At 40.1% G+C, this 23,480-nt stretch overlaps 1 protein-coding gene across 2 annotated transcripts in view; it reads left to right on the top strand.

The window, feature by feature from the left end:
* Positions 1–23,480, top strand: part of LOC122563983 (nuclear pore membrane glycoprotein 210-like) — a 177,597-nt gene that overhangs the window by 28,717 nt on the left and 125,400 nt on the right. The window contains exons 7-13 of one of the 2 annotated variants that reach the window (XM_043718384.2): positions 2,352–2,504; positions 4,158–4,226; positions 6,044–6,150; positions 10,365–10,505; positions 11,414–11,536; positions 12,784–12,939; positions 16,138–16,336. In XM_043718384.2, the coding sequence (XP_043574319.2) occupies positions 2,352–2,504; positions 4,158–4,226; positions 6,044–6,150; positions 10,365–10,505; positions 11,414–11,536; positions 12,784–12,939; positions 16,138–16,336 (948 nt within the window). The remainder of the gene's footprint in view (positions 1–2,351; positions 2,505–4,157; positions 4,227–6,043; positions 6,151–10,364; positions 10,506–11,413; positions 11,537–12,783; positions 12,940–16,137; positions 16,337–23,480) is intronic. The other variant, XM_087977310.1, reaches the window with a different exon arrangement.

Here is a 23,480-nt window from a genome sequence, read left to right as displayed (position 1 = left end):
CGGTGATGCAGCAGCTCTGGGTACTCTCAATGAATTCTCTGTAGAATATGGTGAGGTTGGGGTGTGGGAGGTGTACTTAGAGTCATAGAGATGTACAGCATGGAAACAGACCCTTCGGTCCAACCCATCCACGCCGACCAGATATCCCAACCCAATCTAGTCCCACCTGCCAGCAGCCGGCCCATATCCCTCCAAACCCTTCCTATTCATATACCCATCCAAATGCCTTTTAAATGTTGCAATTGTACCAGCTTCCACCACATCCTCTGGCAGCTCATTCCATACATGTACCACCCTCTGCGTGAAAAAATTGCCCCTTAGGCCTCTTTTATATCTTTCCCCTCAAGACACTGCTGGGCTTTCTTGGCTATGGAGCTGGTGTTGAGGGACCAAGTAAGATTGTCTGCCAGGTGGATGCAAAGAAATATGGTGCTCTTCACGATCTCCACGGGGAAGTTGTTGATGTCCAGTGGAGAGTGATTGCTCCATGCCTTCCTGAAGTCAACAACCATCTCTTTCGTCTTATCTACCTTCAGAGACAGGTTGTTGGCTCTGCACGAGTCCGTTAGCCACTGCACCACCTCTCTGTATGATAACTTGCCGTTCCTGCTAATGAGATCCACGACCGTCATGTCATTAGCGAACTTAATGGTATGATTCAGGCTGTGCATTGCTTCACAGTGGTGTGTCAGCAGGGTGAACAGCATTGAACTGAGCACACAGCCCTAGGGTACCCTGTGCTCCGTGTGGTGGTATTGGAGATGCTGTTCCCAGTCTGGACTGTCTGACGTCTCCCAGTCAGCAAGTCCAGGATCCACTTGTAAAGGGAGGTATTTAGGTCCAGCAGACTCAGCTTTCCAATCAGGTGCTGAGGAATCATAGACTTTTTGGTTCCACATTCAACACTATGAACAGTAATCTGACGTAGGAGTCCTTCTGCAGGTGGGTGAGGACCAGATGGAGAGTGGTGGAAATGTCATCACCTGTTGAATAGTTTGTACAATACCTGAACTTCAGGGTGTCCAGTGAGGGGGTAGCAGGGTCTTAATATGCCTCCTCATGAGCCTCTCAAAACACTTCATGATAGGTGTTAGTGCAACAGGGCATAGTCGTTGAGACAGGGCGCTGAAGACGACTTCAGCACGGGGATGATGGTAGCGGCCACAGAGCATGTTGGAACTATGGTACAGCTCAGGGAGATGTTAAAGATGTCCGTGAAAACATCCGCCAGTACATCAGAGGATCCTCTTAGCACTCTGCCAGGGATGTTGTCTTGTCCAGCAGCCTTATGTGGGTAGACTGTGATAGTGTTGCTATTAGGTATTAATGGAATTTAATTTTGTGGGTCTGATACTGGATTTGCAAACTGTGGGTTGAGTTGAAATCTGCTTTTACAAATTGTGAAATTGAAATCAATAAATAGCAATTTTTGTTAGGCATTAGAAAGTGATTGTGGAATTAAGCTGCTGGGTTGTCACTGAAAATCCAACACGTTCATTAAAACCTAGCAGGTTCCCTTCTTCGAACAATGTAATCAATCTGGTAGATCATGATATCACACTACATGTTTGACTTCTTAATGACATTTAAAATGGGCTATTTTGTAAAAACAGTTACTTCATGATGGAATGAGCATCCAGTGGATCTCATTAATAATGAGATTCTTGATTGGGGTTGTTAACCTGGGCCAATCAGGAAACCTTAACTGACATGACATTCAGAGAGTCTTCATTCGAGGGACTGGCTCTGAGCTGACTGGTGATGGGATACCAGCTTCTGTGCAATTATTTTAGTTACTATAGTTGAAACTTTATTGCTGGAACAGCACAGCAGGTCAGGCAGCATCCAGGGAACAGGAGATTCGACGTTTCGGGCACAGGCCCTTCTTCAGGAACGATTCCTGAAGAAGGGCCTGTGCCCGAAACGTCGAATCTCTTGTTCCCTGGATGCTGCCTGACCTGCTGTGCTGTTCCAGCAATAAAGTTTCAACTTTTATCTCCAGCATCTGCAGACCTCACTTTCTCCTTTTAGTTACTATATAAAGACAGTAGTCCATCATTATCTTAAGCTAATTAGGAATAGTTTGCTGGATCTAGACTTACCAGACTACCCCACATCCTACGAAATGATAGAAAAAAAAATTGCAATTTTAAATGTTCACTTAATATAAATTTGTTTTGGACATTAACATTCCGGCTGAACTGAATATTTACTGAATTATGACACTACTGAAATCGTACTTTGTACAACTTGGAGCATTAAAACATAGTACATGTCGCTCATTTTATCTAATATATCATCAATTAGAAACATTTTGAAGTGTTCTGCTTCTTTCCTTGTTACTCTTGCAGAAATTGAGATGCCATCCGAACAGTACAAATTGGAGTTAAAAAGTGATGAAACGGGCTCTGATGTGGACAGAACAGTCGCAGAACTGGATTCTGACACCTGCATTGTCACAGCAGTCCAAGAGGGGCAGATTAACTTAGTTCTTACATATAAGAGTATCCTTTTTCCATAAACTGATTTTCCACTGCACAGTATTGTCCGCGCAAGCTTGTTTCCAACTTTAAAAAGTGTAGCATGTTTGTTTCAGGAAATCGCTAACGTGAACAGGATTTGTCTAATTGTAGATGTCACTGTCAACTCATCAAAAGGTTTCACATAATGTTATAAAATGTATTTTGTTGGTGTGGCTTTTTGATGAGTGGTTCTGTTATATAACAAATTGAGGGAAAAAGTGATATTTTATTGGTAATTTAATCAATAATAATTTAAAGATTTGTGCTAAAATGGTTTTTGAAAAAGAAGTAGGTTGTCAAAACCTGACTATAATTTGGAGATGCCAGTGTTGGACTGTGGTGTACAAAGTTAAAAATTACACAACACCAAGTTGTAGTCCAACAGCTTTATTTGGAAGCACTAGCTTTCGGAGCGCTGCTCCTTCATCAGATGGTTGTGGAGTATAAGATTGTAAGACACAATTAAAGCAGAAGTTTACAGTGTGATGTAATTGAAAATCTATATTGAAAAAGATATGGATTGTTTAAGTCTCTCATCTTTTAGAATGAACATGTTGGTTTCAGTTCTGACTAAGATGAATATGATCCTATCCATAGAATTTCCTGTTGGATATTCTAAGTCTTAGAAGTGAAGGATTTTTTTCCACAAATATTAATGATTTGACAAACAAAAATCCTGTTCTCTGTCTTATTTGTTGATACTGTAGTGAAAAAAAACAACTCCTTAAAAGAAGCTAGTTCCAATAGAGGAGCTGTAGACTCACAAATGGGAGAGAAAACACTATTGTTTTGAAAGTTTGCTGTAATTGTGGATTTATAAGTTATTTTCAGGGTTATGTATCCCGAATTCAAATGCATAGAAAATTGAAATACTTCGATAATCACTTGTCTGGGTGCTGTAATTCTAAAATGATGATTTAACTTTTTTTTTTAAAAAAAGAGATTCTATCTGTTTTCTATTGTTTTGTTGCAATTTAGTTTCTTCCCTAATTTTCAACTTTTTTTTTGATCAGTTAAATCAGTGGACAATTAGGAATTTCTGATCCTGCTTAAAAATCATATTTGAATTTACTATCTCAGTAAGAGGGGCCAAATTGCCTACTCCTGTTCCTGTTCCTTATGTGCCAATATTACCAGTAATGTAATATTCAGGCTAGTAATATATTATTGTCAATCCATAATACTTTTGAGGCACGAAAAATGTCTCAAAGTGACTGGCCACCTCAAAAGAAACTGGAAGTCTGCACAGGTGCTAAAACAAGTAGCTCTCCACAACATGGAATTCCTATGTTCATTGTAACCAAATTAGCATCTCTTCAAAATGGTGATTTTTGGGGAGGCAATCCCAGTCCATCCTGTTCCCATCATTTTAATGTGCTCACATCACAGCCATTTGGATAAAAGTCTGCTTTCTTGAGGGCAAGCGCAGGTAATATGCAGTTGGAGTTGTATAATCAATCTTAGATGTTGGCTATTAGATTAAATTTTGTATAGCTTATATGCCATCATGTGTTGAATGACATTAAATTACTTGAGAGGATTTCTTTAAAAAATACTGTTGCTATCCATTATCTATATATTTGCAATCATTAGTCAGTATTAAAAGAAGTTAAGGTCTCTTTAACTAAAATGTAGATATTCACATGCAAGCATTTTCTCAGCTGCCCAATTCTACAATATATGTTGTAGGGGCTGGTTTTCTAGGTTAGTGTTGTACAGATTTCCTTTATGTCTTGTAGACATAATATTGAATAAAGCAAGATAAGAAACTTAAGTAGAAAGAATTGAATGGAGATTGTTATTACACCCAGTTGTTGCAATAGAGTTATGGAGATCAGAACTTTTGGAGAAATGTGTCCTGAAAGTGTCTTTTGGGAGCACTGCTGATACTTGGATTTACTGCATTGGTGTCTTGATCTTTCAATAGCAGATTTTCGCTATGTTCCATATCCAACTATGACAAGTTTCCATGTACAGTTAGTAATCATGCTAGGAAACCTCCAAAATATTGAAGCAAGGTAAACCTAGAAAGTAATGAAGATCTAGAATGTTTTACAAAACCACTTGCATAGGAGGAAGTCCAGACTTGATACAGTTTCTGGCTACAATCCTTTAATACCTCCAGCTGCATTGATTTTTTTAAAATTTAAAATCCTGCCGCCAAGAATGCTGCACCTAAAGCTTCCAATACTAATAATCTAGAAAAGTTGGGAGACATGGCAATCCTGTGCTGCTTACCTTCTGAGCTGTTGGTACAGGTTGGCTTGTTGATGAACCACATTTTATTGCTATTATTAGATAATTAAAAGTTGACCAGTACTTTGTAACTCCACAATAAATGCTACATCACTAACTAACTAAAATTATTTTTGCAACTCTTAGCATGCACGCAATTTTATTTTTTGCTGTTTACCAGCTGGATTAACATATGAGAACCTTCAAGTGAAGTAAAATCATGGACACTAATTTTAATATACAAATATTTTAAGTTTTTGGCATTGTAATTTGAGGGGCTGATAAGTTATTTGCACTAGATGTGAAAGTGGATTTGAGATTGCTGTCAGATCAGTCGTGATCTTATTAAACAGTGGAGCTAGCTCAAGGATCCAAATAGCCAAATCCTGCACCTTTTTTGTATGGCCTCGGTTCACTTGTAGATCTTGGAAATTGACCATTTAATGAACTCGAAATCAAATAAATGCAAGCTTTTCAAGAAGTGTTAATCTATTTAATTGCAAATCTCACAAAGAAGGTATCTAAAAATAAGAAGTGAGATCTTTGGGTTTTCCAGTATTGATCTTGTGTAGGCTAAAGAATATCCTGTTGGTATGATAGTTAAAATGCTTAGATGTTCACATTTTAAGAGAGTCATAGAGAAATACAGTGTGGAAACAGACCCTTTGGTCCAACTTGTCTATGCCGACCACATATCCTAAATTAATCTAGTCCCGATTGCCAGCATTTGGCTCATCTCTCTCTGAACCCTTCCTATTCGTATACCTACCCAAATGCTCTTTAAATGTTGTATTTGTACCAGCCACCATGACTTCCTCAGGCAGTTCGTTCCATACACACACCATCCGCTGTGTGAAAACGTTGCCCCTTAGATCCCTTTTAAATCTTTCCCTCTCACCTTAAGTCTAGTTTTAGACTCCCCTACCCTGAGAAAATGATTTTGACTGTTCACCCGATCCATATCCCTCATGAATTTAAAAACTTCTTTAAGGTCACCCCTCAGCCTCTGATATCTCACATTTATCTAGATTGAACCCCATCTGCCACTTCTCGGCCCATCTGATCAAGGTCCCATTGTACTCTGAGGTAACCTTCTTCACTCTCTGCTACACCTCCAGTTTTGCTGTTATCTGCAAACTTATTAATTATTTCTCGTATATTCAAATCCAAATCATCACAAGTTCATTGTTCTGGAAGTTCGCAAAATATTTTATAACTACTCAAATTCAATGTACATGCTAGATGCATGAAGATTGTTCTAAAATGTCTCCTTTTGATCCATCCAGGTTTTTCTGTCTTTCCTGGAGAAAGGTGGGTTTTGGAAGTAGGAAGAACATATGAATTTAGAGTGGAAGTTTACGACAAAAGCAGTAATAAAGTTTATTTATCCGATGTAAGTTATTAGATAACCCAATTTTGTTTCTTCGGTGCACTTTTTTCCTTCTGTGTTCTTGACTGATATTAGCCATCAGTCCTAACTGATATTCATGCATTTTTCTTATGATTTTTTGTTTGTTTATTTTGTGTTATAAATGCAAGGATTTACGTGTTGATTTATGTTTGGTACTATCTCTTTAATTCAGGGCAAAATCGAATGGTGAAGAGGGTCATTTGATCTGCTTCAAATTCTGTCTGACCACAAGCCTGGGTGGCTTAGTTCCCATGAGGACTTGATTAGAGCAAGGTGATATATTTCACAGCTGGAAACTAAGACAGGAGCATTAACTGTAGACATGTTTTTAATCTCTGTCTTTGGACAGCAAATGAGAGAGCAGTCTTTTAGAAGGACAAAAGGCTACAGATAACGTGGTCAAAAGTGGGGAAAAGGCTTTAAGTCCTCTATATGTTACCAAGCAGATTGCAAGAGGAAGGACGATCACTGGCCAAAGAGATGTACTCTGTTATAATCTAAAGACCCTGGAAAATTTGTTCTGTGAGGTTAGGAGAAGTTCCTAAGTTGCCCTTACTATTGGTAGTTCATTCTAGAATTGCCTGAAAACTAATGGAAGGTTGATAATCATTCAACACTATAATTCAATGAAATGGGAAGGCATGGACCTGTTGGAAGTTGGGACTTGAACTATGTTCTTTAAGATTCTAGTCCTATGAAAAGCATGCTGGAAAGTAAATATATATGCACATTTGGTTGCCAATTCTATTAAGATGATAATATGGGCTAATCTTTCTGTAGTTTGGAGTACAATTTCCCTACTAAGTAACTTTTAATAACATACTGGTTGGTTGGGCTGAATACCTATTTCTGTGTTATATATTGTGTGTAGTAGGTCTGTGTCATCATCTGCGTACATTTTCCATAAAAAAGGTATAGTGGTCTTTGCCTCCAGTTTTTCCTGGCAAAGCTCCATGCACTTTTTTTTAAAAACAAAAGTGCTTTGCAGGGAAAATCGTGACAGAGTCAAATTAATGTAGTTTGATCATTGTTCTTATGACAAAAGATTTAATAATTGTGAGATCGATTATCTAAGCGATACATATAATTTTTAAACAATGTATCTATTTTAGAACGAATCTTCCATTATTTAGTTTGGAAGGGACAATGGAGCGTGCATTATAATTTAATCGAAAGCAGAGAACAGTTAATAAAGGAGTGGAATCAGGCCTCAAATGATTTGATTATGATCCAGTATTTACTAGAGACAGAGGAATATGTTATTGTTGAATAACAGCAAAAAAATTTAATGCAATTACCAAGTGCAGCGCATGCAGCAAGATTCAGTAAATATCCTGCATAACTATTTTTCTCTGCAAGGTTTTGCTGCAAGCTATTATACCTTCCTGCTATGTCAACTGCTTTATCAAAGTACTGTGTTCTGCATTTATTGAAGTGAACTTTGCACTTATTGCCTCTACTCAATTACTTAGATAATCTAGCATCATGTTGGCTATGCTTTTCCAAATCAAAGGAAATTTAAAATGGTTTTAATGAGGAAACTATATTGTTTGATGGCACATATTATCATTTCATTAATCAACATGTGGAAGATCTAGTGCAGAGTTGAGAGCTAAACTGAAGTATCCTGCTAGTCACAAGTCATCCAAAAGCGATCCTATTTTTCAGCCATAAACTGGGATGAATTCTTCATAAATTGACTTTACTCAATTGAAGGCTTCCCAAATACACTGCATCTGTAATATTTGATCTGATTGGTTAGAAATGAGTACTATTAAACTAAGAAAATACCCATTATATAATGAGTCAATGAGGGAATTCTGAAGGACAGGATTTAGACCTATTTGGAAAGGCAAGGACTAATTAGGGATAGTTAATACAGGTTGTGTGTGGAAAATTGTGTTTCACTAACTTGAGATTTTTGAAGAAGTAATGAAGAGGATTGCAGGCAGAGCAGTGGATATGATTTATATGGACTTTGGTAAGGCATTTGTCAAGTTTCCTCAAAGTAGACTAGGTTAGCAAGTTTAGATCACCCAGAATAGAGGGAGAGCAGAATTGGCTCAAAGGCAGCAGACAGGGTGGTGGTGGTGGAGGGTTGCTTTTCTGACTGGAGGCCTGTGACTAGCAGTGTGCCACAAGGTGTCTGGTCCACTGCTGTTTGTAATTTGATTTGGATGTGAACAAAGAAGGTACGGTTAAGTTTGCAGCTGACACCAAAATTGGAGATGTAGTGGACAGCTAAGAAGGTTACTTCAGAGTACAACAGGATCTTGATCAGATGGTCCAGTGGGCCAAGGAGTGGCAGATAGAGTTTAGATAAATATGAGACGCTGAATTTTGAAAAGACATATCAGGACTTATACACTTAAAGGTAAGGTCAAGGGTGCTGCTGCTGATAAGAGACCTTGGAGTGGAGGTTCATCGTTCCTTGAAAATGGAGTAGCAGGTAGATAGAATAGTGAAGAAAGTATTTGGTATGCTTGCCTTTATTGGTCAGTGCATTGAGTATAGGAGTTGGGAGGTCATGTTGTGGCTATACAGAACATTGGTTAGGCCACTTTGGAATATGTGCAAATCTGGTTTCCTTCCTATCAAAAGGATGTTGTGAAACTTGGAAGGATTCAGAAAAGGTTTACATGAATGTTGCCAGGATTGGAGGATTTGAGCTACTGGGAAAGGCTGAATAGGCTGGGGCTATTTTCACTGGAGAGGCTGAGGCGTGACCTTATAGAGGTTTATAAAGTCATGAGAGTCATGGATAGGTAAGTAGATCAGGTCTTTTTCTTTACTTTTGGGTGGGAAAGGTTTAGAGGGATATGGACCAAATACAGGTAATTGGGGTCAGTTTAGTTTGGGAAACTTGGTCAGCACGAACAAGTTGGACCAAAGAGTCTGTTCTGTTTCTGTGCTCTGATGTGCACCCAACTCATCGGCTATTTGGTAACTGTCATTGTGCTCAAATTCTAAGCTGTGCCCACGAGTCCTAGGTATTCTCAATCCATGCCAGTAACTCACCTTGAGCACCATGGGCCCTCGCCTTACTCAGCAGCCTCCCGTGAGGCATCTTATCAAAGGCCTTTTGGAAGTCGAGGTAGATAGAATCCACTGGGTTTCCCTGGTCTAACCTACTTGTTACCTCATCAAAGAACAGGTTTGTCAGGCACAACCTCCCCTTATTAAATTCATGCTGACTTGTTCTAATTGGACCCTGCACTTCCAAGAATTTTAGAAATCTTATCCTTAACGATGGATTCTAGAATTTTATTTACAATCGAGGTTAGGCTAATCAGCCTATAATTTTCCATCTTTTGTCTTGACCCTTTCTTGAACAAGGAGGTTACAACAGCGATTTTCCAATCATTTGAGACTTTCCCTGACTCCAGTGACTTTTGGAAGATTACAACCAATGCCTCCACTATTTCTTCACCCACCTCCCTCAGAACTCTAGGATGTAGCCCATCGGTGCCAGGAGATTTAGAATTAGAGGGCATCAATTTAGAACTGAAATGAGGAGACATTTCTTCAGCCAGAGTGGTGGGATTGTGGAATTCATTGCCACAGTGCAGTGAAGGCTGGGACGTTAAATGTCTTCAAGGCCAAGATTTGATAAATTCTTAATCTCACAAGGAATTAGGGCTACGGGGAGAATGCGGGCAAGTGGTGTTGAAATGCCCATCAGCCATGATTGAATGGCGGAGTGGACTCGATGGGTCAAATAACCTTACTTACACTCCTATTTCTTATGGTCTTCTGGTCGAATTTAATATAATTTATAATGTTATGTTTATACTGTGGAAATCTCTTAACTGGTCAACAGTAGTTTTAACATGTACACTTGTGTCAGATTAAAATGTTTGTGTACATTTTCTGCATATTTAATCAAAATTTGGTAAAATATTTGTTTAGTACTGTATACTAAATTATTTAATTTTTCTGAAATGAAAATCATAAGAGAACTAGTACAAATGTAAACTTTATTCAGAAATTTGGCTGCTCTCCGTATGTAATTTTGTATAAAAGTTTGCAACTTGGAAGAATGAGGCTGCTGCAGTGAAATAACTGGTTGGCACACTTACTAACCCAATCTTAATGCCACTGTTTGATAAAGTACAATATTGTGAAAATAATTTATGATTGGAAGCATGCTTTTGGAAACATAAATGATTATTTTAAACTTAGGTTTTTTTTCCCAGAATTTAAATATTGGCACTACCATTCCGGAATCACACTTCAGAATCTTGAGTAAATCTGTTAATGGAACTTATTATAATGTTGATGTTTTGCTGGCTGGCCAAGAAATAATTAAAGCTTCACTCTTTGGAGTAGCAGGAGAGGTATGGATGAGATGTGTAATCTGACAAATGTTATACACAATATATTACAAGACACATTGCTGTTTAAAAATTGCTTGGAGCAATTTATCATTGTAATCAAAAACAAATAGTGGAATCCTTCAAGTATGTTCAATCTGGTCTGTTTTATTCCATCAATGTGATTGTTTAAACTTGTTTTTATATTTGTAAATTTTGTTTTGCTTTTGTATAGGCATCATGCTTCAACAGTTACTCAAAACAAACTAATGAGTGAGAATTTCCTGAAACAGGATTTTTAGCTAACCTATGTTTGAGATCTCTATGCAGCTCCGAACATATATAATTGATCTAAACTGTTGCACTTTATTTCATTTTTTGCAACTAACAGCCTGCCACAGAATCATTTTAATCTACATTTCGTCGCGGATTTAATCATCAGCCATTTTAAAATGTCAGAATTGCTGCACTTAAAACATTAGTGTATTTGTCAGAATACAGAGTTCAGGTATAGATAATTTAGACCACATTTGGTCCCTATTTTGCTCACTAATGTTCATATGACAGTAGTGGTTGATGTAAGTTTAGAAGTAAGTTGTCCCTTTAAATGTTCAATCAGCATTAAATGGTATAACAAAAGATATCTTAAAAATAATCCCACTGTTAACAACAGAATAGAAGCATGTAAAATTTGTGTTATGTTTATTATATATTTAATCTTTTATGAATGTAAAGATAAACTCAGCTCCAGCAATTATTTCTTGCTGGCATTCTATATCTGCTCAAAAATGATATGTTGTTTTGTCAAAGCAATTAATGTAGGTATTGATGTGTAAAACCATTGATACAAAGATTGGCTGGCTTACAAGTATAAAAAAACTTGAAAAAAATCCATTTTGCTTCTTTTGATTATTGATATTATCTTGTTATAGAGCCTGGTTATCCCCATTACCAACCACCAAGAAGTAACTATTTATGAACCAATAATCCTGAAGCCTAAAGTCCTTGTGTTCCCTTGGCATCCCAAACCCCGAAGTTATCGACACTTAATTCAGGTACTGCTTTCTGTGACTCCGTTATGATATGAGTTGCTCTTTATTTTGAAGAAACTTGCATAATCTACACAAATAGAAGGCCAACTTACCTTGTATCAAAAAGCACTATTAGAGGTAATTCAATTCCATTCACTATATAACTGATCCAAAATAGGATGGGAGGAAGAGCATGAAACAATGGACAAAAGGACTTGGGAATGTGCAGATGAGGCTTATCTGAAAATTTCAGGGATAAGGGATTTGTAGAAAGGTTTAAATATTGTTTTCCTGTGAGCAAAGAAAGTGAAGCATTTTGTAGTTAAAAAGATTTGAGCAGGATGGATGGCTTTAAAACCTGTGCGAGTTAATTATGGACAGTGAAGTTAATTACCAATAAAGGTGGAAATGAAAATTACTTTTAATGGGAGTAAATTTCAGTAGGAAATTGGATATATGCTTGGGTAAATTTGCAGGGCTATGAGCAAACAGCAAGGGTATACAACTGATTGGAAAGCTGTTTTAAAGAACTGCAAAGTCTTATTGGACCAAACTGAAAGCGAAAAATAGTAAGATCACAGCAGGTCAGGTGGCATCTTCTTGGATGCTTTCTGACCCGTTGTGATCTCCAGCATCTGCAGTAATTTGCTCTGACCTAATTGGACCAAATGGGCCCTCTCTCCAAATGATTCTTTTTGAAGAATGTGGTGCTGAAAATGCACAGCCAGTCAGGCAGCATCCAAGGAGCAGAGGAATCGGTGTTTTGAGCATAAGCTGTTCATCAGGAATCTCGGATGCTGCCTGACTGGCTGTGCTTTTGCAGCAGCACACTCTTTGACTCTGATCTCCAACATCTGCAGTGTTCACTTTCTCCCTAAACTATTCTTTTGCCTACGCTAGTTTCTGTTCCCTTAAAAACAGAAGAAAATTGACATTTAGTTTAAAAAACAAATTGAATTCTGCCTGAGGATATACTGGACTGCCTGGAAACACACTACTATGTAAAGTCTTGTGGTACAAGGCTAACTTTTTGATGTGTTGCTTCAAACAGGGAATCTTCCTCATCATAAATGTTTGCTAGAAACTTCACGGTACATATCTAGCCAAAATTTCCCGTATACGCTTACAAGTTGTAGTTCTTGGCAGGTGAAATGCCCCATCTGAAGCACAAAATTGGATAATCCATGTCTTATTTTTTAAGCTATTCTTTCTGCATAAACTGCACAAATAGATTTCATAAATGTCTTAAACAAGTCTTTATATTTCCACAGGTTAATGGTGGAAGTGGCAACTTTACGTGGTCATCAGGTAATGAAAGTGTAGCTCTGGTGACAGTAAAAGGTGTTATAGCAACCAGTGACAGCCGAGGTTTCAGCATTATACATGCTAGAGATGTGGATAATCCAATTCACTTTGGCAAAATGCAAGTAAGTAATAAATCATGGTGTCCTTAACTATTTAATTCTGAAGTTTAGATTTTTCAAGCTGTCTTATTTTTAATTCTGGTGTTAACCGTTTACAATAAAAATGTAAACAGTAAAGTAATTGCAATTGGAAGATCTGGTCTCTTGTTCTCTTTGAACTCCACACACAATTTTATTTTGTTTTATTTATTTAGTCTTTCTCTTGTTTCTTAGTATGCAATGGTCACGGGCACAGCATTCCCTAAAAGGTGTGCACCTTATTTGTAAATGGTGCAGGAAATGTCAGCATGTCCAACTGGTAGCAGGGCATCTCATCAGTGGTAAGGGTAGGCACTTTAAAGAGCCTGGTATGCATGCTGCTTTACTGGATCTCTTAATTAAACCGATGCTGTGTTCATTGTAGGGGTTAACTGAAGATTGCTTCTGTAATGGAAGACTTAAACTCATGATTAAGAGAGCAGTACAATAAGTCCTTTAGATCAAAGTATGCCTCCTTTACATCAGGTGGAAGGAGAGTATCCCACCACAGGATGAGGTCACATTTTCCAGAAATCTAACTCCTTGTATCTGGAAACAAATCAGGAAAGAATCTGACTTGATCCAAGTTGCTACTGTGAGACTCCCATTCACAGTTTTGTTGCCATTGTCAGTACAGGACTTCATCATAACAGCAAGACAAATTAAGACCTCTCCCACTTTATATTCCTTTCATCCAGTCATGGCAACCCCCTTTAATGAGCTTCCTACTTTCAAATGCTTAGCACTGCTCTCAAATATTGTCTTTTTCTTTTGCATACTTGGTATATCAGCTGAACTATTATACCCACATGCAAATGTTGAGAACTCTTCGTTGCTGAATAATATAGTCCCTTTCTCATGCAGAATAAGCTGGGCAAATGCCAGGGAGAGGATGTGCATATGAAGAAGAATGAAGTTGTTCCATGTGTTATTTACTGAAGAGATTGCTTTGAAATTCCTATAGGAGAGAAAGCTAGAATTGTTGCAGAGGGTGAATCCAGCTGCAACAATTATCTCTCTCCCCTTTTCCAAGTGCCAGATGATCTCCAATAGAGGAGGAGGGAGAATCTGCAACTAAAATCTACTGTGACTGTCAGTACTCCTAAACCTGCCAATGACTGTTCAGAAATTGATACCCCTGACCTTTTGATAATGATATGATGGAGTAAGTACAGATTGGTACATCACAGATGTAGGAGAAAGTGAGGACTGCAGATGCTGGAGATCAGAGCTGAAAAATGTGTTGCTGGAAAAGCGCAGCAGGTCAGGCAGCATCCAAGGAGCAGGAGAATCGACGTCACGGCTCACCAGAGAAAATGCATACATCTTTGCCTGCTATAAAGAACAAAGTCTGTCATTTCTAGTGCACACATTTCAAAAATAACAGCTGCAGACCAAGAGTTGTCTGGTGCAATGGCTGTCTACTGTGGCGCTTGCAGATCTAATTACACAACATGACAGATGGCCTTGTAATTTGTGCATGAGATTTATGCATAGCATCAGGTTACTGCAGTCTTGAATTCAAACTTGAAGTGAGCACCTCTTCAGGAGTATCTGATAGCACCTCTTAAGGCTTCACATACTAAAGTATTGCATACCCTGGGCTGCAGCATTTCCTGCATTTTATTAAGCTGAAATAACAGAACTGATTTTGGGCTTTCATGATGTTAAAGCACTCCTGATATCTGCTGTTGAACAGGTCAGTTTGGCTTCTGAAGTTTTTAAAATTCATTCAGGGAATGTGGGCTATTTTGACCAGGCCAACATATATTCCCCATCAAGAGCCTATTTGCTTCCTCCAAGTCATGACCAGTATGGAGGAGTACTGATTAATCAGCCAAGGATTGTTTGGTATCTGGTAATCAGTCGGCAGATTCCTTGCCTATGTTTGACCTGATGACTTGAGACTTCACAGGACCTAGGGTTAATGTCGAGGACTCCTAGGCAATTCCCTCCTGACTATTCGACAATGCTCTGAATAAGTGAAACCCCATACAGTTTTGTATACATACAAGCCATTTTATTTATAGGTTGCATTAAGGCTAATTGACAGAATACAATTGGTACTCCATTTGCTGCAAGAAAGAATTGTAAAGTATTTTCTTGAAACCAAAAATAGAAGAATTGATATGAACGGACTCGAGTGGCATATTTTACACCACTGTTCTAACCAGAGAAACTGTCGAGGGAATTTCGATTTGATTTATTTATTGTCAGACAATGAAAAACTTTGTTTGCGAGCAGTACAGGCAGATCATAGTAAGCAAGGACATATAGATCATAAGGTGAAAACAAAACTTGGACAGAATAAGGCATGCAAGCTACGCTACACAGACCTGCATGAGACATGATCAGTTTTAACAAGATCAGCAGTATTTGATGTTAGAGAGTCCATTCATCAGCCTAATAATGGCAGGGATGAAGCTGTCCTTGAATCTGCTGGTGCGTGTTCAGGCTTCAATATCTTCTGCCTGGAAAGCATTACTGGGATGGAATGGGTCTTTGATGATGTTGGCAGCATTTTCACAGCAGTGCAATGCATAACTGGATCTGTGGATGGGAGGTTAGCTTCCATGATGATCTATACACAACAGTCTTTAGTTTCTTATGGTCTTGGGCAGAGCAGTTGCCATACCAGGCAGTTATGCATTTGTACAGTGTGATTTCTACAGGGTAGCTGTAAAAATTGGTGACATTCCTCATGGACATGCCAAATTTCCTGAGGTGCCTGAGAAAGAATAGTCGTTGTGCCACCTTTACCATTGTATCTACGTGGGAACTCCAGGGCAAGTTGTCAGTTATTGTCACTCCAACAAACTTGTTTTTCTTCACCCTCTCAACCTCAATGTGGATGGGGGCGTGTTCTGAAGTCAATGATCAGTTCTTTAGTTTTGCCAGTATGAAGAGAGAGGTTGTTATTATTGCACCACATTACCAAGCTCTCTGTCTCCTTTCCAGATTTGAGTGTTGCACTTGATTATCTGGGCACAGTCGATTTTGGAATTTTTGATACGATGAGCACTTGCCCACTAAAAGAAACCCTAATTTCTATTCTATCTAAATAAATAGTGTGCATGGATAGACCATGGAAAGTCTCCCCATATGCTTCAAATGAATGAGCTAGGCTGAAATTGTGTGTAATTTGTCTGACAGATTTAATTCCGTATTTTCAATTATCCTTAGGTCAATGTGCTGAGGCCAGTCAGTATAGAGTTTGTCCAATCCCGTGTAGAAATTGAGGTTGGTCAGACCCTTGATCTACCTATCATGGTTTATGGGCTCATGGATACTGATGCCATGGAAACGGTTCCAGTGAATAATTGCACATTAATGAACTTGGCAGTGGAGATGGACAAGCAAGGGATATTCAAGGTCATTCAAGGTACAGTAGAAAGATATTGTTTTGTTTTTATTTCATAATAAATTGGATACTTTGCTTATCTTTCAAACAATTAAATATTAAATCATTATTCAATTCTCTTCTAATTGCATGGAGCCTTATTGGTGCAAGTTTGAAAATGTTGGCTTTTGGACATGTTTGATTTGAGAATAAGATTTAACAGCAATCATGTGAATCTTCTTATCATGGAATATTTAATAACACTTTGCCGCAAACTGAATTTCATGTCATTAGGTAAGGTTCTGCCTGGAGTACTTATTTTTTCAACATTAGATCAGAAAGTCAGAAGAACTGAATCAGTCTGGGTAAAGCATGTAGCTTAAAAATAGACTGAGAGTTGAATTCTTGTTAAAATTGCTTATTTTTGTATTCTAAAACATTTGGCTATATGCATTTGGTTTTCCTGGGTAATCTGCCATTTCTTTGTAATTTTTGTACTTTTTCTTAGTTTAGTTTAGTTTACTGTTTAGTTTACATTACAGTGTGGAAACAGGCCCTTCAGTCCAACAAGTCCACACCGACCCGCCGAAGCGCAACCCACCCATACCCCTTACCTAACACTACGGGCAATTTAGCATGACCAATTCACCTGACCTGCATATCTTTGGACTGTGGGAGGAAACCGGAGCACCCGGAGGAAACCCACGCAGACATAGGGAGAACGTGCAAACTCCACACAGTCACTCGTCTGAGGCGGGAATTGAACCCGGGTCTCAGGCGCTGTGAGGCAGCAGTGCTAACCACCGTGCCGCCCACTTGTACTTTGTTTTATTAATCCTTGCTGGTGTTGCAGTTGGTGTTATCATTGTGCTCAACACTTAGAATGACTAAGATAAATTCTTCAGGAACTAAAAAGTACAGGTGCAGTGATACTCAGGTTTCAGTCTGTACCCATCACAATACTGGCAGGTTGTAGATTTGTCTACCTATACCAGAATGTGTAAAATGGAAGCTTCCTTCCCATCATGCTTTAATGGTAAAAGGTATCAGATTTGTACACTAGTTGCATGATGACTTCCAGGCAATATCTAAGCTTGAATCAAAATATTATTACTCTGGACCTGAAAACTTTGTACTGCTTGACACTAAGCTATTTAATTAGGTGGTTTGTGGTACTTTTTTTTTGTCAGGAATGACATTTCTTGCATAAAAACAAATTGCTGGAGAAATTCAGTATCCTTGGAGAGGGAAACCGAGTTAATATTTAGAGTCAAGAACTCTTTGAAATCAAGGAATTCCAGTACGTTTTTATTTCAGATTTCTATCGACTGTAGTGTTTTGATTTTATAGTATTCTTTTCCTTACTCTCTTTCCCTGGGTTTCTTTGTTTTACTCCATTCAAGATGGTTAAAGTGCTAACCCATATAAATGTATCGGCACTGTATAGGAATATGAGCAGAACTAAACCATTCTGCCTCTCAAACCGACTCCATCATTCAGTTAAACTATGGCTGATGTGTATCTTAACTTATCCTTCTTCGTTCCATATCCTTTAGTATTCACTCTCCATTTAAAATGTTAATTAACTCAACCTCAAATTTATTTTTAAGAGGAGAGCCTTCCCAATTTATGGGTGGCTCAGTGGTTAGCACTGCTGCCTCACAGCACCAGGGTCCCAGGTTCGATTCCAGCCTCAGGTGACTGTCTATGTGGAGTTTGCACATTCTCCCCGTGTCTGCGTGAGTTTCCTCCCACAGTCCAAAGATGTGCAGGTCAGGCGGATTGACCATGCTAAATTGCCCATAGTGTTAAGTTCATTAGTCAGAGGGAAATGGGTCTGGGTGGATTACTCTTCAGAGGGTCGGTGTGACTGGTTGGGCCGAAGGGTCTGTTTTCTCATGATACGGAATCTAATCTAATCTCATTTCTACTTCCCTTTGTGTAAGAAAGTGCTTCCTGTTTTGACCCTGAATGACATAGCAGCACAGTGGTTCAGTTGCTTGACACAGTAGCTCAGTGGTTAGCACTGCTGCCTCATAGTGCTAGGGGCCTGCACAGTTTCTTCTGCAGCTGTACAGGGCCCTGGTGAGACCACACCTGGAGTACTGTGTGCAGTTCTGGTCTCCAAATTTGAGGAAAGACATTCTGGCTATTGAGGAAGTGCAGCATAGATTCACGAGGTCAATTCCTGGAATGACAGGACTACCTTATGCTGAAAGACTGGAGTGACTGGGCTTGTATTCCCTTGAGTTTAGAAGACTGACAGGGGATCTGATTGAGACATATAAGATTATTAAAGGATTGGACACTCTGGAGGCAGGAAACATGTTTCCGCTGATGGGTGAGTGCCGAACTAGAGGACACAGCTTAAAAATGCGGGGTAGACCATTTAGGAAGAGATGAGGAGAAACTTCTTCACCCAGAGAGTGGTGGCTGTGTGGAATGCTCTGCCCCAGAGGCAGTGGAGGCCCAGTCTCTGGATTCATTTAAGAAAGAGTTAGATAGAGCTCTCAGGGATAGTAGAATCAAGGGTTATGGAGATAAGGCAGGAACAGGATACTGATTAAGGATGATCAGCCATGATCATATTGAATGGTGGTGCAGGCTCGAAGGGCAGAATGGCCTACTCCTGTACCTATTGTCTATTGACCTGGGTTTGATTCCAGCCTTAGGAAACTGTCTATGTTTGCACATTTTCTGTGTCCGCGTGGGTTTCCTCCCACAATCCAAAGATGTGCAGGTTAGGTGAATTAGTCATGCTAAATTGCCCATAGTGTTGAGGAATGTGTAGGCTAGGTGTGCTAGTCAGGGGAAATGTAGAGTAATAGGGGTAGGGGAATAGGTCTTGGTGGGATACTGTTTGGAGGGTCTGTGTGGCATTGTTGGGCCAAATGACCTGTTTCCACACAATAGGGGTGCTATGATTCTAATTTAAGAATTGTGCCATCTTGTTCTGATCTTTCACTGTGAAAGCTAGTAACTTTGATCCATCTACTCTATTAATTTTTTTTTGTTTTATTCATGTAGGATGTGGGTGCCACTGGCTGGCCAGCATTTATTGCCGGTCTTTTTGTTTCCCTTAAGGTGGTGATGAGCTGCCGCCTTGAACCACTGCAGTCCATATGCTGTAGATTCTCCCACAATACCCTTGGAGAGAGAATTCCAGGATTTCGACCCAGTGACAGTGGAGGAATGGAGAGGAACTTGCAGGTGGTGGTGTCCCCATGTATCTGCTGCCCTTGTCCTTCTAGATAGAAGTAGTCATGGGTTTAGATGGTGCTATCTAAAGATCTTTGGTGGATTTTTGCAGTGCATCTTGTAGATTGTACACACTGCTGCTAATGAGCAGTAGTTGTGTAGGGAGTGGATGTTTGTGGATGTGGGGCCAGTCATCCGTTGCTTTGTCCTGGATGGCATCAGGCTTCTTGAATGTTGGTGGAGCTGCATCCATCCAGGCAAGTGAAGAGAATTCAGTCACACGCATGACTTGTGCCTTGTAGTTGGTTGACAGGCTTTAGAACCTTAGGCGGTGCGTTACTTGTCCCAGTATTCCTAGCCTCTGACTTGCTCTTATAGCCATTGCGTTCATGTGGATCCAGTTGAGTTTTTGATCGGTGATCCCCAGGGTGTTGATAGTGTGGGGTGGGGATTCAATGATGGTAAGACTAATGAATGTTATGGGGCAGTGGTTAGATTGTCTCGTTTTGGAGGTGATCATGGCCTATCATTTGTGAATATTACTTGCCACTTGTTAGCCCAAACCTGATATCTGAGGAGTTACAAATGGTGCTGAACATTGTGTAATCATCAGTGAACATCCCCACTTCTGACTTTGATACAGAGAAGGTCATTGCTGAGGCAGCTGAAGATGGTTGGGCCTAGGACACTACCATTGAGGAACTCCTTGCAGACGGGTATCCTGGAGCTGAGATGACTGACTCCAACATCTACAACAATCTTCCTATGTGCCAGGCATGACTCCAATCTTGATACCTATTGATTCCACTTTTGCCATGGCTCTTTATTGTCACATTCAGTTAGATGTGGCCTTGATGTCAAGGGCTGTCACGTTCACCTCCCCTCCAGAATTCAGCTCTTTTGTCCATGTTTGAACCAAATCTAGCCTGTCGTCAGGAGCTGAGTGGCCCGGGCAGAACCCAAATTGGGCGTCACTGAGCAGTTTATTGCTAAGCAGGTTCCATGTGATAATCCCGTCGATGACTCCTTCCATCAGTTAACTGATGATCAAAAGTAGTCTGATGGGTGGTAATTGGCTAATTGGATTAAATATGGACAACTTTCCACAATTTCAGGTAGATACTAGTGTTGTAACTGTGCTGGACTAGCTTGGTTAGAGGAGCAGCATGTTCTGGAACGCAAGTCTTTCATCCTATTGCCAGAATATTGTCAGGACTCATAGCCTTTGCAGTATCTAGTGCCTCCAGTTGTTTCGTGATATCATGTGGAGTGAATTGAATTGGCTGAAGATTCGTAGACCACTGGCAGGGTTCGAGATGGATCATTCACTTAGCACTTCTAGCTGAAGATTGCTGCAAATGCTTCAGCCTTATCTTTTGCACTGATGTGTTGGGCCTTTCCACCATTGAGGATGGGAATATTTATGGAGCCTCCTCCTTCATTGACCATCACCATTCACAATTGGATGTGGTAGAACTGCAGAGCTTAGATCTGATCCATTGGTATGGAATCGTTTAGCTGTGTCTCACTTGCGGCTTATGATGTTTGGTGCGCAAGTAGCCCTGGTTACTTGATCCCCCAGGTATACAGTTAATTTTTATGTGTGCCTGGTACTGCTCCTAGCACGATCCCCTTACTTGATGATCATGGATGAGTCGGGGATATGCCAACCTATGAGTTGTAAATTGTGTTGGAGTACAGTTCTGCTGCTGTTGATGGTTCATAGGACTTAATGGATGCCCAGTCTTCTGTTCAAAGTCTGTCCCAGCTATGGACAAAAGTGATGAAGTCTTGGATAAGCAACCCTCACTCTGACACATCATCCTCCATGCTGTGACTGTACTAATAACAATGGGGTTCTGGCAGTGGTCCATAACTGCCCTCATCTTATCCATGAACAACAGGTTAATAAGAGAGGACTTTGCCTGGGAGGCCTCGATATCCAGCCATATTGATGACCTCCGTACCCCATCTGATACAGTGTATTAATTTATTTTGGGCTATTTCAGAATATAAGATTAACTTTGCAAAATCAAGGTTATGCCTTTGGGGACCTCCAGGAAATGCCAGAGGTTGAAGGTGGCCCGAGGTTCCCTCTTAAATGGTCACAGGTGGGGTTCCGATACCTAGGCATTTTTATTACCCCCAATCGCGCGCACAGGACAGCAGGGAACTCAAGTGATAGCTCCTGACGTCTGGGAAATCAGCTCCACCCCATGCTTGAGGCAACTGCAATTTTGTGAGTTTGATGAGTGATCGTCCATGATGCCAGACAAGGAATTAAACCAACCCATAAGTTTCTGCAGAGTTGAACTGGGAAACATTATAGGAGCATACATGTGGGATAAAGCAAACAAGGAAGGAATTCATATTAGTGATGACTATTTGGCCCAACCATTAAATTGGAAGAGCCTCCCATCTCTGGAAATCCCGCCTAATATTGTCAAACAAGTGAGCAAAGCTAGTCCGAAATAACCGATCAAACATGGGGGTAATAAAAATGCCTAGGTATCGGAACCCTACCTGTGACCACTTCAGAGGGAACCTCGGGCCACCTTCAACCGCTGCCATTTCCTTGAGTTCCCAAAAGGCATAACCTTGATTTTGCGAAGTTGATCTTATATTTGGGGATATTTCAGAATATATTAATGCACTGTATCAGCAATCCCACTTCCAGAGCGGTTATGTGGGTGTTCTGACGAACGGCCTCTGCCAGCGGCTCTAACACCAACGTAAACAACAATGGTGAAAGGGGGCAGCCTTGACGTCTACCCTACCAATCCTGAAGTTCCCAGACTTCACCCTGTTGGTGATGACCATGGCCAGAGGGTGGCAATATAAAACCTTCACCCACCTAGCCAAGACCTCACCCAACCCAAACCACTCTAAGATATAGAAGAGATACAGCCATTCCACCTGGTCAAATGCTTTCTCTGCATCTAAGGAAATCACCAACCCCTGAATTGATCATTGCTGACATAGTTAGACCATATTCAGCAACCTTCTAATATTATTAGAAGACCTACAGCCCCTTATAAAACCTGTGTGATCTTCTTTGACAATATCGAGCAACACCTCCAATCTCAGCACCAAGATCTTAGACAGAATCTTAAAATCTGAATTTAATCGAGAGATGGGCCTGTAGGAAGCACAATCCTCAGGAACCTTCCCCTTCTTAAGAATGAGAGAAATACTAGCTTCTCTCAAAGATGGTGGTAAGCATGCATGCATATTAGAGTGATTGTACATCTCCAATATTGGCCCTGACAGAATCCCTATAAACTCCTTATAAAGCTCACCCTGGAGACCATCAGGGCCAGGCGCTTTCCCACTCTGAAGTTGCCTAGCTGCCTCCTGTATTTCCTGAACTATCAAAGGGGCATTAAGGAAAGAGGCCAGTTCCTAGGTTACCCCGGGAGGTCCAGGTTCCTAAAGGCTTCCATTTTAGCACACCTGTCCTCAACTTTCAGACCAATACAATTCAGAGTAAAAACTCCGAAAAGCCTCATTAATCCTGTTGGCATCGTACGTGAGAATCCCGGCGCTATCTCTAATTGCAGTAATAGATTGGGGAGCACGCTTTTTTCTAGTCAGATACGCTAAGTACTTCCCTGGCCTATCTCCATACTTGACCAGCCTTTGTTTAGCAAAAGCAAGTTCTTTCTTTGCAGTTTGTGTAAGTATTGAATTCATGGCAGTCTGAGGGCCGTGATCCACTGTAGCTTAGTCACTGAAGGCCATGCAAATTGTGCTGCCTCGGCGGCTTTCAGCCGCGTCTCAAGTGGACGTTGCTGTTCCTCCGTCTGTCATTTCTAGCCGAATAGGAAATAGCTAATCCCTTAGCAAAGGCTTTAGCGGTCTTCCATAGCATAGATGGGGTACTAGCTGTTCCAGAGTTGATGGTCAAGAACTCCTGAAACTCCTTCAAAAAGTATTCCACAAATTTGGAATCCTTAAGGAGAAAAGGATCCAGACACTAGTGCTGCAA

The sequence above is a fragment of the Chiloscyllium plagiosum genome, unplaced genomic scaffold (genome assembly GCF_037043375.1).
Source record: "Chiloscyllium plagiosum isolate Xiang-an unplaced genomic scaffold, Cpla_swu_hap1 HiC_scaffold_31, whole genome shotgun sequence".
Lineage (NCBI taxonomy): Eukaryota > Metazoa > Chordata > Chondrichthyes > Orectolobiformes > Hemiscylliidae > Chiloscyllium > Chiloscyllium plagiosum.
This window is presented reverse-complemented; position numbering and strand designations above follow the sequence as displayed.